Source organism: Arachis hypogaea, chromosome 11 (assembly GCF_003086295.3).
Source record: "Arachis hypogaea cultivar Tifrunner chromosome 11, arahy.Tifrunner.gnm2.J5K5, whole genome shotgun sequence".
NCBI lineage: Eukaryota > Viridiplantae > Streptophyta > Magnoliopsida > Fabales > Fabaceae > Arachis > Arachis hypogaea.
The window spans coordinates 45,955,181-45,972,247 of record NC_092046.1 but is presented as its reverse complement, the minus strand read 5'-3'; the positions used below and the strand labels follow the sequence as shown (position 1 = coordinate 45,972,247).

At 35.0% G+C, this 17,067-nt stretch overlaps 2 protein-coding genes across 5 annotated transcripts; both read left to right on the top strand.

Moving 5' to 3' along the window:
* The first annotated feature begins 10,217 nt into the window (after positions 1 to 10,217).
* LOC140176104 (uncharacterized) lies at positions 10,218 to 11,403 on the top strand. Its single transcript, XM_072205979.1, has 3 exons — positions 10,218 to 10,276; positions 10,372 to 10,617; positions 11,016 to 11,403. Exons 1-3 carry the CDS (start codon positions 10,218 to 10,220, stop codon positions 11,401 to 11,403), a joined length of 693 nt encoding a protein of 230 aa, XP_072062080.1.
* A 667-nt stretch (positions 11,404 to 12,070) lies between these two features.
* Positions 12,071 to 13,338, top strand: LOC112720794 (uncharacterized). Of its 4 annotated transcripts, none has more exons than XM_025771882.3 (3): positions 12,071 to 12,263; positions 12,427 to 12,575; positions 12,915 to 13,338. In XM_025771882.3, the coding sequence occupies exons 1-3, from the start codon at positions 12,258 to 12,260 to the stop codon at positions 12,931 to 12,933; spliced, it is 174 nt and encodes a 57-aa protein (XP_025627667.1). In that variant the 5' UTR covers positions 12,071 to 12,257; the 3' UTR covers positions 12,934 to 13,338. The 4 variants fall into 4 exon arrangements, with proteins under 4 accessions (XP_025627667.1, XP_025627668.1, XP_072062906.1 ...); XM_025771883.3 differs by having other exon boundaries at positions 12,117 to 12,263; positions 12,427 to 12,579; XM_072206805.1 differs by having other exon boundaries at positions 12,187 to 12,319.
* Positions 13,339 to 17,067: the final 3,729 nt, after the last annotated feature.

The window sequence follows — 17,067 nt, the reverse complement described above, 5'->3', positions numbered from 1 at the left end:
TGGTGTCCATTGCATGTTCTTTAATTACTTTGAATTTTTCGAGTTTGTTCTTAGTGTTCTTCTTAGTCTTCAAGTTGTTCTTGTTTTTCTTCTTGTTTTGATCTTTAAAATTTTAAGTTTGGTGTCTTTAAGTGTTTTTCTCTAAGATTTTCGAAACTTAGTATCTTAGATCTAAAAATTTTAAGTTTGGTGTCATTTAGTTATTTTTCTCTTTCTTCATTAATTCAAAAAAATAAAAAATTTCTTTTCTATCTTTTTACTTTAATTTTCGAAAATTGCAACAAAAATTTCAAATTTTAATTTCAAAATTATTATCTTATCTTATCTTAATTTCAAATCTTTTCAAAAATCATATCTTTTACAAATCACTATCTTATCTTTTTATCTTTCCTTAAAATTCAAAAATTTTATCTTATCTTATTCAAATTTTAAAATTCAATTTCAAAATTTAAAATTTAAAACTTCAAATTTCAAGTTTCAAAATCAAATCTTTTCAAAAATCAAATTTCAAACCGTATCTCTTTCAAATCTTTTCAAAATCTTATCTTATCTTTTCTAATTTCAAATTTCAAAATCAAATCTTTTGCAAATCTTTTCAATTTCTATCTTATCTTTTCTAATTTTAAATTTTAAATTCAAATCTTTTCTAATCTTCTATCTTATCTTAATTTTAAATTTTTCTTAAGTAGTTACTTGTTTTCTCTTTCTTCTTTTTCAAAACTTCCTAACTAATTCTTCTCTCTCCTCTTTTTCGAAATTCATCATTCAATTTTCAAATCTTTTTAATTAATTAAGCTTCTATTTTCAAATTTAATTAATAAATAAAAATAAAAACAAAAATATCTTAATTATAACTTCCTTTCTCTTCTTAATTTTCGAAATCTCTACTCCTCATAGCTGAATTCTTCTTCTCCTTTCTCTATCTCCATTCTTCTTTCTTCTTCACATCTCACAGGGAGTTCTCTGTTCTTAAACATAGAGCTCACATTCTTCTTTCTTTCTTTGCTTTTTTTTTCTTGTTTATGAGTAGGAACCGGGATAAAGAACCCCTCTTAAATCCTGATCCTGAATCTGAGAGGACTCTAAGGAGGCATTTACAACAAGCTAAAGCACAACACTCCGGAAGAAACCTCACAGAGATTTTCGAACAAGAAGCTAAAAATATGGCAGCCGAGCCTAATAATGAAGGAGATGCAAAAAAGGTTCTTGGTGAATACACCATACCAACTTATGAATTCTATGGAAGAAGTATCTCCATACCTGCCATTAGAGCAAACAACTTTGAGCTTAAGTCTCAATTAGTGTCTCTAATGCAACAGAATTGCAAATTCCATGGACTTCCACTGGAAGATCCACTTCAGTTTCTATCTGAATTCTTGCAAATCTGTGACACTGTTAAGACCAATGGAGTGGATCCTGAGGTCTACAGACTTATGCTCTTTCCCTTTGCGGTTAGAGACAGAGCTAGCATATGGTTGGACTCTCAACCTAAGGAAAGCCTAGAGTCTTGGGGAAAATTGGTCAATGCTTTCTTGGCCAAGTTCTTTCCACCTCAGAAGATGAGCAAAATCAGAGTGAAAGTTTAAATCTTCAGACAAAAAGAAGGTGAATCCCTCTAGGAAGCCTGGGAAAGATACAGCAACTGATCACGAGATGTCCTCCTGACATGCTCTCAGAATGGTCTATCCTAGGTATATTCTATGATGGTTTTTCTGAGATGTCCAAAATATTGTTGGATAGCTCTGCAGGTGGATCACTCTACTTGAAAAAAATGCATGAAAAGGCAAAAGAACTCATTGAGATGGTTGCAAACAACTAATTCATGTACACCTCTGAGAGAAACCCTGTGAATAATAGGGCTGCTTAGAAGAAAGGAGTTCTTGAAGTAGACACTTTGAATACTATATTGGCTCAGAACAAGATCTTGACCCAACAGGTCAATATGATCTCTCAGCATTTGACAGGAATGCAAGCTGCAGGTGGTAGCACCCAAGAAGCTTCCTCTAAAGTAGAAGCTTATGATCCTGACCAACCCATGATGGAGGAGGTGAATTACATGGGAGAATCCTATGGAAATACCTACTACCCCTCATGGAGGAATCATCTTAACCTTTCATAGAAGGATCAACAAAAGCATCAGCAAGGCTTCAATAATAATCAAGGTGGAAGAACCCAGAATAGGTTCAACAACAGGCCACCATTCCCATCTTCTCAGGAACATATGGAGACCCCTAGGCAAAGCCTTTCTGACTTAGTCACTATAGTCTCCAACCTCTCTAAGACCACTCATAGTTTCATAACTGAAACAAGATCTTCCATCAGAAATTTGGAGGTACAAGTTGGTCAACTGAGCAAGAGAATCCCTGAGACTCTTCCTAACACTCTTCCTAGTAACACTGAAGTAAACTCAAGAGAAGAGTTCAAGGCAATCACTACTGAAGCTGACGCCTAATCTGAAGGGAGTAATCTGGTGTTGAACACCAATGATGAGATCCCTAATGGGTGTTTAACGCCCAATGATATGCCATTTCTGGCGTTGAACACCAGCAAGGAAGTCCTTACTGGGTGTTCAACGCCCAATGCTACACCTTTAATGGCGTTGAACGCCAGTAAGGAAGACCTTATTGGGCGTTCAACGCCCAAACTGGCATAAGAGCTGGCATTGAACGCCAGTACGGAGGACCTTACTAGGCGTTCAACACCTAAATTGGCAGAGAAGTTGGCATTGAATGCCAGTAAAGATGTCCCCATTGAGCGTTCAACACCCAAAAAGCCACAAGAGATGCAGTTGAACGCCAGTAAGGGTGTTCTTACTGACTATTCAACACCCACTGATGAAGTCTCTATCCAAGAATTAAAGGAAGTCAAGGCTCATGTAGAGACCATAGAGGTCCCCTTGCATGCACTCTTACAATGCGTAAGTTCTGATGAATACTCATCCTCTGATGAGGATGAGGAAACTAGGAAAGAGCAAATTTCTCGATACCTAAGAGCTATTATGAAGCTAAACGCCAAGTTACTCGGAGTAAGGACATTGGAGGAAGAACCTCTAGTGCTTACCAAAGAACTCGATGCTTTGGTTCAGCAGAAGCTGCCTCAAAAGCTTCCAGATCCCGGACGCTTCCTAATTCCTTGCACCATAGGCACCATGACCTTTGAGAAAGCTCTATGTGACCTACGATCAAGTATAAAATCTCATGCCACTCTCTGTGATGGAGAGGTTGGGAATCTTTGAGGTACAAGCTACAAATATCTTACTGGAGATGGCAGACAAGTCAATGAAAAAAGCATATGGCTTAGTAGAGAATGTCTTGGTGAAGATTGAAGACCTTTACATCCCTGCAAACTTCATAATCTTAGATACTGGAGAAGATGAGGATGAATCCATCATCCTTGGAAGATATTTTCTAGCCACTACCAATGCTATCATTGATGTAGCAAAGGGAGAATTGATTTTACAACTAGGGAAGGAGCACATCTTGTTCAAGATGCCTCACCCCAACTCTCCCTCTGAGAAAAAAGAGATAAAGGTGCAACACTTAGTGTTCCAACCATCTCTCTCAGTGCAGAGCTTTACTAAGCCCCCAGACTCCAATTCTAGGTTTGGTGTTAGCCAGCCATCAACAAGTGCTGAGACCAAAGGTACTAAGAAGAAAGTACTTAAAGGCAGGAGGAACAAAAAGATCCCCACTGAAGGCCTCTCACCTGGCATGAGAGTTGTCTTCACCAAGAAATCAGTCATACCACATACAGTTAGTCGTATCCTGTCTCTAAAGCTTGTAGAGCTTGTCCATGAGAAGACAAGAGGAAAGTTCACTGTAAGGGGCAAAAATCTGAGCCCATATCCATCTCCGTAAGGAGCTAACCGTCAAGCAAGTGACGTTAAAGAAGCGCTTGTTGAGAGACAATCCAACCATAGTTATTATTTGTGTTTTTCTTTGAATTTGTTTTTCTTAGTTATTTTCTTTAGGTTCATGATCATGTCAGAACAGAGATAGAAACGTTCAGAAGTGGAAACAAAATACCCTGGAGTACATGTCTTGTTGGCATTGAATGCTAGACAAGAAGGCAAGAGTGGGCGTTCAACACCCACAAAGGGTAACATTACTGGCATTGAACGCCAGCCAGGGAGCAAAGGCTGGGCATTCAACGCCCAAAAGAAGAAGAAGACCTAGCGTTGAACGCCAGGAAGCAGGTCCCTCCTAGGCGTTCAACGCCCTGAGTGGAACAGCAAGCTGGCGTTGAACGCCAGCTTTGGAGCATAAGCTGGGCGTTCAACGCGCATAAGGGAGGTAGGGAATTTGAATTCCCTAGCCTCTCAAGACCAGTAGGTCCCACAGCATCTTCACCTACCCCACCTTCTTCTCTCTTCTTTTTACACTTTCCTACACACACTTCCCTATAAACCCTCAACCAATCACATCCATACCTCTTCCCCATACCATCATAACTCCCACCAACCCCCACACACTAAAATTCAAATTTTCCCACCCATATCCCCCCCCTCATTAATTCGAAACCTTAACCATACCCTCCCTATAAATAACCCCCCTCATTCTACTTATCCCACACACTACTCATACACCTTTAGCCCTCACTTAGACGAATTGATCTTCCCCCTCCATCTCCATCTATTTTCTTCTCCTTCTACTCTATTCCTCTCTTTTGTTTATTTTTGCTCGAGAACAAGCAAAGTTTTAAGTTTGGTGTTGGAAAAGCCTTACTTTTTTCTTTTCATTCCTACTTATGGCACCTAAGGTCAGAGAACCCTCTAGAAAAAGGAAAGAAAAGGACGTAGCCGCCACCTCTAAATCTTGGAAGATTGAGAGATTCATCACTAAAGTCCACCAAGACCACTTCTATGAAGTAGTGGCAAAGAAAAAGGTGATCCCTAAGATCCCTTTTAAGCCTAAGAAGAATGAGTATCCAGAGATCCGACATGAAATCCGGAGAAGAGGTTGGGAAGTCCTAACCAATCCCATCTAAGAGGTTGGGATCTTAATGGTGCAAGAGTTCTATGCTAATGCATGGGTCACGAAAAATCATGACATTAGTGTGAACCCACATCCTAAAAATTGGAGCACCATGGTCCGAGAGAGAATCTTATACTTTAGTTCAGAAAGTGTGAGGTTTGCATTTAACTTGCCTCTGATGCAAGGAGACCCACATCCTTACACTAGAAGAGTCAATTTTGATCAAATGCTAGATCAAGTGCTCTCATACATCTGTGTGGAAGGAGCACAGTGGAAAAGAGATTCCCAAGGCAAGCCTATCCAACTAAGAAGGCTTGACCTCAAGCCCATAGCTAGAGGATGGTTGGAATTCATCCAACGCTCTATCATCCCTACTAGCAACCGGTCCAAAGCGACCATAGACTGAGCCATCATGATCCATTACATCATGCTCGAAAACGAGGTGGAAGTACATGAGGTGATACCTCAAGAGTTGTACAAAGTGGCAGACAAGCCCTCCACCCAAGCAAAGTTAGCTTTCCCTCATCTTATCTGTCACCTATCCAATTTAGCTGGAATTGTCATAGAAGGTGACATTCCAATTGAGGAGGACAAGCCCATCACTAAAAGAAGGATGGAGCATACTAGAGAGACAGCACATGAACCACAACATGAGCATGTGGAGCCACCTCAACATGAGATCCCTGAGATACGTCAAGGGGTGTATTTTCCTCCCCAAAGCTATTGGGATCACAGGCATACTTCTGTGGGAGAATTAAGCTCTAACATGAATCAGCTGAGGATGGAGCATCAAGAGCATTCCACTATCCTCAATAAAATTAGAGAAGATCAAAGAGCTATGAGGGATGAACAACAGAGACAAGGGCGTGACATTGAAGACATCAAGCGCTCTATTGGATTCTCTAGACGAAGTGGTAGCCGCCGTCACAAAGGTGGTCCCGTTCCATCACCCCTTGCTTTTATATCATTTTTCTGTTTTTCATTATGTTTTGTTATCTGTTCTCATGTTCTTATTGCATAATCATTTCTATCTATGCCTTAAAGTTATAAAATGTTCCGTATATCTCTCACCTTGCTGAAAAGAAAATTTTATTTGAAAAATAAAATTAAGATGCATGAATTTCAAGTTTTACCTTAAGAATAGTTCAATTATCTTGATATGGTGGCATTGCTTTTGTTTTCTGAATGTATGAATGAACAGTGCATATTTGAAATTGGAATTAAGAATGTTGGCTCTTAAAAGAATGATGAAAAAGGAGAAGTATTATTGATAATTTGAAAAATCCAAAAATTGATTCTTGAAGTAAGAAAAAGCAGCAAAAAGCATTAAAAGAAAAAACTTTTATGCAAAAAAAAATAAAGAAAAAGCAAGCTGAAAAAGAAATAAAAAGCAGAAAAAGCCAATAGCTCATAAAACCAAAAGGCAAGAGCAAAAAGTCAATAACCCTTTAAACCAAAAGGCAAGGGCAAAAGGATCCAAGACGTTGAGCATCAATGGTTAGGAGGCCTAAAAGAAACAAAATCCTGGCCTAAGCACTCCAAAGGAACAGTGTCCCTAACTATATGCTTGTGGTGTGAAGGTGTCAAGTAAAAAGGTTGAGACTGAGCAGTTAAAGTCGTGATCCAAAGCAAAAAGAGTGTGCTTAAGAAACCTGGACACCTCTATCTGGGGATTCTAGCAAAGTTGAATCACAATCCAAAAGGGTTCACCTAGTTAAATGTCTATGGCATTTATGTATCCGGTGGTAATACTGAAAAACAAAGTGCTTAGGGCCACGGCCAAGACTCTAAAAACTGTGTTTAAGAATAAAAAAGAACTAAACTAGGAGAGTCAATAATATCATCTGGATTCTAATTTCCTAAGGATGCCAACACTTCTGAACTTCAATGGATAGTGAGATGCCAAAACTATTCAGATGCAAAAAGCTACTAAGTCCCGCTCATCTAATTGAAATTGAACTTCATTGAAAACTCTGAGATTTATTGTATCTTACTCTTCCTTTTATCCTACTTTATTTTTAGTTGCTTGGGGACAAGCAACAGTTTAATTTTGGTGTTGTGATGAGCGGATATTTTATATGCTTTTTGACATCATTTTCATATAGTTTTTACCATGTTTTGTTTAAGTTTTATTATGTTTTCTTAGGTTTTGGTGTAAAATTCACATTTTTGGATTCTACTATGAGTTGTTGTATTTTATGGTGATTTCAGGTATTTTCTGGCTAAAATCTGAGAGTTTTGACAAAGTCTGATTCAGAGGCAAGGAAAGCGTAGTAGATGTTATCAAGATCTGACCTCCGTGCATTCAAGCAAGCATTTCTGGAGCTACAGATATCCAAATGGAGCTTTTTCAATGTCTAACATCCAGGGCTTTCCAGCAATATATAATATTTTATACTTGTTTTTGGAGATGAACGCTCAAAACTGGCGTTCAACGCCAGCCATCTACCCCATTCAAAAGGGAGCAGCTGGCGTCCAACACCCAAAGGGGAGTCCAAAGGGGGCGTTCCACGCCTAAGAGCCCTACTAGCACGTGGGGACACCCTTAGCTTAGCCCAAACACTCACCAAGTGGGCCTCGAAAGTGGATTTTTGCACTATAAGCCTAAACCTATCATATTTCTGTAATCCTTAGTTATTAGATTAGTATATATAGGAGAAGATCACTCTTGTTTTAGGATCTTCGACCACCATAGAACATTATTTTCATATTTTCGAGTTTCATTGTACAATATGAGCCACTAAACCTCCTAGGTTAAGGTCAGGAGCTCTGCTGAGTTTTATGGATTAATAAAAGCACTACTGTTATATTTCAATTCGTGTTTGATTCTCTCCTAAGATGTATCCTCGTTCTTCAACCTTAGGAATGAGTTGAACCATCACAAGCTATCTCTATTCTACATGGGTTTAGCGAGCGTCTTTCATCAGATATCAATGAACCACTAGCTTGAGGATACATCTCTTAGACGGCTAATCCATGACTTCGTTGGGGACTTCTCGAGACATCAGTTTAGCTGATGTATGGGGAGATTAGGGTCTTTGTGGTAAAGGCTAGAATAAAAGCGCAGTATTCTCTGATCCGGAAGATTCGACCTTGTCTATGGCGTTTTGAGTAGGATCACCAAGGGGATGGACTGCAAGAGCTTCACCCTCATTCAGACTGGATGTGCACTAAACATGGTGTTCATCCTAGAGGAAGATTGGCGGCCTCTCAACCAACGTTGATCACATATAGCCTGCTATAGAAGAAATCATTCACAGTTGGAGTAGACAGTAAGAAAGTATTGATCCAGAAGAACAAAGCATCTCTGAAGCCTTAACCATCTTCTTATCATTGAATTCACAATTACTGAGTAACGTTATCTTTAGTTGCTTTTATGCATTTAAACAACTACACAACTTTTCTATCCGCCTGACAAAGATTTACAAGATAACCACTGTTTGATCCAAGCCGACAATCCTCGTGGGATCTACCCTGACTCACCTCAGATATTACTTGGACGACCCAGTGCACTTGCTGTTTCAGTTGTGCGAAGTTAAATTCCATGCACACAAACACCAGATGACATAGACAAACATATAATAGCTGAGATTCCTGATGAAAATGAAAGGCCAAATCTACATGGAGCTGTTCAAAATTACATGGTACATGGTCCATGTGGTCCGTACAACAAGAATTCACCTTGCATGAAGAATGGATCCTATTCAAAGTTTTATCCTAAAGAGTTTAGACAGCGAACACTAATTGATGAAGTTGGATTTCCCAAATATAGGCATACTGATAACGGTCGAATAGTGAAGAAAAGGGAATGTGTACTAGACAATAAGTTCATTGTTCCTTATAATCCAGAATTGTTGCTCAAGTTCGGGTGCCACATAAATGTGGAATACACATGCCAAACAAGTTCTATTAAGTATCTGTTTAAGTATGTACACAAGGGCAATAACCGCGTAACAACTATCCTATACAACGCTGGTGATCCGTTAGAAGCCACACAAGTTGTTGACGAAATTAGGAATTACTACGATTGTAGGTATATTTCGGCATGTGAGGCAGTCTGGTTTATTTGGATACGAAATCCAAGAGAAAGAACCATTTGTGATTAGACTTCCATTCCATTTGGAGGATGAGCAACCTGTGGTTTGTAGTGAAACATCTAATGTAAATGATATCGTCGAAAGAGCAATATCTCAAGTCCATGTTTTTGGGATGGATGGCGGCGAACATGTCATATCCATATGCTCGAAGTTTGACTTATGCTGAGTTTCCAACCAAGTTTGTTTAGAAGGACGATGCTTCAAAGTGGTTTTCTCGAAAGCAAGGCTTCGCAATTGGAAGGTTTACTCTTGTACCTGTTGGTAATGATGAGTTTATATTCAATTTGATCTTATTTATTTGATGATTTAAATTTAAAATCTTAACAGCATGTACCCCACATCCATACACTAGAAAACAAATGTTCAAATAACTTTCAGCAGTTATAATCTGTAGATTATACAATTTTAGAATTATTCTATATTTTTTAGAAAAATTAATCTTATGCGGATGTGTAGCTACATAATAATTGAAATCGCGTAGCCTAATCCATTTAGCGATTTAAAAGTGGGATTTTAACCAAGTTTTTTGCAGCAAATACTGAAGAATATTACCAATGACTTCTCTTGAATACTCAAAGAGGATGTATAAAATTTTGAGATATAAGAACAGTAGGAGGAACAATTTATGCTACGTATAGAGTTGCATGCTTCGTCCTTGGACTCTTGCAAGATGGTAGAGAATTCATGGATGCAATTAAGGAAGTAAGCTTATGGGCCTCAGGATCATATGTTAGAAGGTTATTTGTCATTCTATTAACATCCAACAATATCTCAAGACCAGAACATGTCTGGGATAGATGTTGGCATGAACTCTCAGATGATATTTTGTATCAACAGAGAACCGTGATGAACATGAGGGGTGAGTTTTTATAATTGCAATTATAAAAGTTCTTCATTTTTTATCATTTTTAGTTTGATTGAATTTTTACAGTATGGTATAATATACAGAGTTAACCATGTCAGATGATGAGATTAATTAGTTGTGCTTAATGGATATAGACAATATCTTACATTCCTATGGTAAAACCTTGAAAGACTATCCTCATATGCCTTTAGCAACTGAAGTTGATAGTTCTTTGTTAACCGAAAGGGTTATCAGGGAAGAGCTAAACTTTAACAGGGATGTTTAAAGAAAAATGCCTCAGACATGGTAGCCATCGCAACACCTGAACAGAAATATGCATTCGATAAAATTGTTACAGCTGTGTATTATGATAAAGGGGTTTTTTCTTTGTATATGGTCATGGGGGTACTGGAAAAACATTTCTCTGGAACTTTATGTCTGTTGAGATTCATTCAAGGGGTGATATTGTGTTAAATATTGTTTCAAGTGGTATTGCATCTTTACTTCTTCCCAATGGAAGAACGGAACACTCAAGGTTCAAAATACCGCTGAATATAACTGAGGATTCTGTATGTAACATCAAACCTGGTTCCCCTCAAGCAATGCTGCTGTTGAAAGCCAAACTTATAATTTGGGATGAGGCTCCAATGGTTAGTAGGTACTGCTATGAAACGCTTGATAAATGCTTATGTGATATCATGAGGTTTTCTCCAATATATAACAAAGATTTGCCCTTTGGAGAAAAAGTGATTGTACTAGGTGGAGACTTTAGACAAATTCTTTCTGTCATTTCACGAGGATCGAGACAAGATATCATTCATTTAACCGTGAATTCGTCTTACCTTTGGAAGTTTTGTCAAGTGCTCAAACTAACAAAAAAACATGAGACTCTCTGTAGGGACGACTACTTCAGATTAAGATGAGACAGAGCAATTTAGTGAGTGGTTATTGAAAGTTTGTGAAGGTCTAATATGTGACAATATGGATGGTGAATCTGAGATATGTCTTCCAGGAGATATTGTTATTCCTTTTTCGGACCAGACATTTGATGAGTTGGTTCATTTTACTTATCCAAATATTTTGGATAACATATCCTCAAAGGATTTTTTTCAAAGCAAGAACTATACTGACTCCCACGCTGGACATCGTTGAAGAGGTCAACAACCATCTGATGGCTATCATTCCTGGAGGGAAAAAATTATATCTTAGTTCGGATTCGATTTGTATGGATGAAGGAAATATGAAGATTCAACTAGATCTCTATGATCCTGAATTACTGAATAGCATAAATTACTCTGGTTTGCCTTCACATAAATTAATACTCAAGGTTGGTGTTCCGGTGATGTTACTGAGGAATATTGACCAATCCAGTGGTCTTTGTAATGGTACAAGGCTACAAGTTAGGAAACTTGAAAATCATGTCATAGAATGTGAAGTCTTAACGGGTAACTGCTTTGATTCCAAGAATGAATATGGTACCAACAAATGAAACCGTCCCAGTTAGATTCCAACAAAGACAATTTTTCATAATAGTATCGTTTTCCATGACAATTAATAAGTCTCAGGAACACACTTTATCTCATGTTGGAGTGTACTTGCCCAAACCAGTTTTTACACATGACCAACTATATGTGGCACTTTCAAGAGTTAAGAGTAACAGAGGTTTAAAAGTTTAACTTATGAATCACATAGGAATATCTGCAAATTCAACCATCAATGTTGTTTATAGAAAAGTCTTTAAAAAATTAGGATTTTTTTTTTTGGTAAATTGAAAAAAAAAGGATTTTAATATAAATATTTTAATTTTATTTTAAATTATTTTACTTAAAAATATAAAATAATTATTACTCATTATTTTTAAGTTAAACTTTAATTTTGATAATAATTTTATAAATTTCTTAACATAATAATTATTTTATATTTTTTTTTTGAAATATCCAAACATATAAATTTTTTTTGTACTAAGCACGAATTCATACACTAGTTCATAACAAAAAATAGTAAATTTTTTGTTTTTTTTTCTTTTGGGATCAGGTAAATTACCCCCTCAAAACTGCGCTAGAGTGAATAAGGCCGAATCCAACATAATGGACCCACCAAAAAGAAAGAGATCCACCGGCAATTTAAATAAAATAAAATAAGTGTACAAGAAAAATAATAATAAGCGGCTAAAATGAAATTTACACAAAAATAAGGGGCCATAAACAATAAAAAATAAGTGAGAATTGATTTCATCCAAGTGATTTCAGTTAAATGAGAAAAAAAAAAAAGGAGGAGAAGAAGCTTCCTTTTGGAAACGACACTGAGCAGTAGGAACTTGTTCTCTTCCACAGATTTCTCGATATGCCTGTAAGTCGATCTAATTGGGAACCAGATCGAGTTGAACGATGTCGTTTTCCTTTAGGGTTTACTGTTCTCACTTCTCAGTCTTCGTCTTTCTTATTCATTTATTTGGGATCGGAACGTTGTGGTCATTGTCGATTGTGGGTTGTGATTTGCGATAATGGTGCAGGTAAGGACGTTGGTGGAGGTGGAGCCGCCAAGCCCACTGAGGTACCTGATCGGAGCCGCCGTGATGATGATCGGAGTTGTGCTTCCGGTGGGTTACATGATGTTCCGAAACAAGCGCGTACCTTCCTCTTCTTCATATTCCAAACAGACGTAGGTGTGCTTTTCTTTTTCTTTTTTTTTTTTTCTTTTTTCTTCTTTTAGTTTTCAATTTTTTGTACCGAAATTTCTATTTGCTTACTTGGATCTGGAAATGATTCGTTACATTCATAAATCGCGTAACTAAATTGCTTAAAATGCCGGTGGCTACTCAGAAGATCAAGTAGACGATGAATTTCTTTTACTTTCTTTGTATTTTTATTTTCTTATTTCTTATTATTTTATTTTTTGTTTTGTGTGAATGCTTAATCAAATGGTAGGGTAGTAGATTGAAATATAGGGATATTGAGAGATAATGAGATCTTGATGTGCCGTGCGTTGTTGCTGTTTCAGGAGCAAGGTTTTGATATAGAGAGGTATGATATTGGTGACATTGATGATGATGATGGTTGTGATGATAATGATATGAGAGCTCTTTGATCTAGCTTAGTGGATTTGTATTTGTTGGATATGCTTGGAGGAGGTGATTGATTATTTACTATTAGATTAGAAGATTTTTAGCAAATTTAACCATCACTACTATTGCTTCAAATGTAAATCAGTAAATGCATTTAGTTACCAACTTACCATATCTCAAGTGGTTGTTTTCCGCGTACTATGAACTCATCTATCGGCAGTTCGGCACTGTTTAAATTCATATTTTTACATTTTGTGTACCATGGTTGGCATAGGTTTTTTTGGACATGATTTCTGTATTTTCTTTTCACAAAATAGTAAGAATAAAGACACAAGCTCTTGCTGGTTTGATAGTTGATCATTTGAGGTTCTTTCACGTGAAGGATTGTGGATTTATCATTATTAGGCAATGGAACTTGCCTCTGGAAGTTATCTTTTAAATTTAGGAAATGGGAACTTTTTTATCCAATCCTTGGGATCTTGGAGGAAAAGAAGGGAAGGGAATGGCTTCTTGATAAGTAAAGCCAAGTCTGTTTACTGTTAAGATTCCCTTTTTTTCCCTCCCTCTTTCTCTCCAGATTCCCAATTCACAAGTACACCCTTAGGTTATCAGAAGTTCAGAACCATGGTTCATGAGGGTAGCTGGGTGAATGGTTATTCTGTGTAACCGTGAGAATGGGAAATGTTAGTAACATAACATCTCTGCTCTAATAAAGCTGGAAACTTGTCTTAGTTAATGGTATAGTGTCTTTGCAATGTATAAATAAGTTCTGATAATTCATTTCTAGGAGCATGTTTTACCAATGTTATGCATTAAAACATGTAAACTGGGCAAAAATCGTTTCCTTGGTAAACTGGACTGCTTGCAATGAGTTTCAATGTGGATACACATCAAGGAGTTGTTGAAGAGCTAATGAAATATGAAAGCTATCTCTTGGCTGTAGAGCATTGGCTGGTAAATTATTGCATTTTCATGAAGTATTTAGGTGGATTTTACTTCATTTATTTTATAAACTGACATATGAGTATTATATTGTGATAAAATCTACATTTTTATTTGAAATGTCGCTGTATAAATGGACGGAGCACGTGCACATCAACTCGTGATCTATCTAAAATCTAAATACTCCATTAATGTGCAATAAGATTTTGGAGGCAGGTAAGGAGGAATATTTGCATGCTTAGCGCATGTTCTAAGAATATTTACAACAATTTCATTTGTTGTCATTTATAGTTCGTAAAAGTTATGGTTAAAAGTAAAGATTGTCTGTCCAATGTTGCTGAAAACATCGCATGCACATAACAATTTGAGGACATTTGTAATGATGAATAGAACTGATTACGGCATGATTATCCCTTTATCATATGTTTCTTGATAACAATTGTAAGGGTGAATGCATTAAAACATTATTATTACATTTTATTATGTTTGATTTAATCACATTTTAAATGGTTTAAACATTATTAGAATTAAAACATTATCATTACAGGTTATTATGTTTTAGTTTAATTTTGATTCATTAATAATAATTTTTGCACAATCATCCAATCAGAATTATGCGTTAGATCTTGTATAATTTATCTATAAGACGATTAATTGTTAATTTTTGCACAATCATCCAATCAGAATTATTTGTTAGATCTTGTATAATTTATCTATAAGACATGATTAATTGTTTATCTTTTTTTATTAGTATTTGACTAGGGTTCAGTTTGGGTAAAAACTTAAATAAGCTCTTAAAATATAAAGACTTTTATTAATAACAATTTATAAATAAGTTATTTTGTGTTTAGATTTTTAGTTATAAGTACTTGTTTCAAAGTTGTAGCATTTGGATAAATGACTGAAAAAATACAATTTGTTTACACAAGAGAATGGAGATATTAAAATAAGGGAGAAGTACTGTTTTGGTCCTTAAATCGTTCTCAACGTTTTATTTGGTATTAAAATCGTCCCAGAGAGAGAGGTTGTCGATGCCCTCCCCCTCAATTTGTAGAAGAATTTGTAGTTTTGAATTTTGTTGGAACTGGTGAAAAAGGGGCATTTTTGTCATCTAAAAAAAATTTTATTAAAAATGACAATTTTAATACTAAATGAAACGTTGGGGACAATTTTAAATCCAAAATAACGTTGGGGACGAATTTGATTTTGACCATAAATTTTAGGGACCAAAATAGTACTTATCGCTTAAAATAAACATGATAACGAAGACCTTCCAATATTGAATGTCGATTTTACATAATCTAATTAGTAATTACTAAGATTACAATCGATTATGCAATTGATTCTTTATTTGTTCCCTTATTAGTTCCATTTTTCTAGCGCTTTCGGTTTTTCCCTAGAATTCTCTCTGCCTTTATCGGGTCAAGAATTTGCTGTAACAATTATCAAAATCACGTGAAAAAAATAAAAATGAAACTGAGATTCTATACTACACAATGTTAAATATAAATTTAATAATACAAATAGAGTGATAAAATGATAAAAAAAAACCGTTGGTACAGATGGAACATTGTGTGAAAATAGTGGTAGAGAGACAATACTTTTAATAGATGAAATGTCTCTTTTATTTTAAAGTCAAAATTTTTTAATGAAAGTGATAAAATAACTTTTGAGAAGAAAAAAAGTCATATTTTTCTATTTTTTCAAATACTTTGAATTAACTTTTTGAAAAATTAAAAGTATTTCTCAAAAATGATATCAAATACATGATTTTTCATAATTCAAAAGTACAAAAAAAAAAAAAAAAAAAACCTTTTGCTACCTCTCAAACGAGTTCTAAAAGTCATTTGTGTAATTTAGATATTCTTTTAATATTAATTTGGGTGAATTTTAATGAATTCGGATAAAGGCATCAAGCAGAGAGCGCAATTGCCTTTAAAAAATTAAATATCTTAATAATGGTTTTGGAAATTGAATTGAATCGTTTAGTCAAACTATTCGACTAGAAATCGATAGCCAATCCAGTTCAAACCTTAGACAAAATCATCCAATTCTTAAACTAGTAGTGAACTGTAAAACAATTCGAGAATTGGTAAATCAATCGGAACTAAAATCTGAACAGTATTTTACATTTTTCCAAAATAAAAATGGTGTATACACCAAAAAAGCAAAAAGATCGTTAGGAAGTGAAGAACAAAAAGAGAAAAGTTAAAAAAAAAAAGATAAAATAGCTTGTATATCATATAAATTCTTCTTCGTTTTCTTGATTTTGTTTTGTTTAACTGTTAAAACAAAATGATGTTGTTTAGTCTCGTATCTAGTGTGGTAAGTTAAAGTCAACTCAATACTTTTTTTTTTTTATTTGGTGACTCTTCCTTTACTGATTTGGTACTAGAAAAGGTTCAAAGAGTAATATAATATCCAAAATTAAATATGAGAAATCAGTATTGTAAATTTTGAATTTGAAAAGATAAAATAATAAAAATCATAAATTTAAGAGATTACTTTAGAAATTTAGTCATCTTTTATGGTATTGTGTTGTTAGTATAATACAAGAGAGTAAGAAGTGATACATTTGAATTTATATTTTACTCTTATAATAGACTAATAGAAATATAAATTAGTCATTTTTTAGGTTCAACAAATATTTTTCTCTTTTTTATTGAGATTTTTTTCCGTTTGGGGTAACATTTATTTAATTTATTTTTTTAATCATAAGTCATAACTATATTTAAAATACTAAATAGATAAATTATAATACATATAATTTTAAAAAATATGTTAAAAATATATTGTGTTCAAAAGGTCAAAATAATTTTAAAATGATTAAAATTTTTAAATTCTTAATAAATCTACTGCAAATTCAAAAAATACAAATCACCAAAAGATTTTAATCAAATGATTATATAGTACACTACTAATATAAAAATTTTAGTCGAAAGATTATAATTTAACATATTAATATTAATTTTAATATAATAAAATATAATTTAATATAGAGTAAAGTATTATTTTTGTCCCCAACGTTTAGGGTAAATCCTATTTGTGTCCCTAACGTTTAAATCGTCCTATTTGTATCCTTAACGTTTATAAAAGTGATTCAATGTTATCCTGCCATCAATTACACATCATGAACGCTTTAGTTTG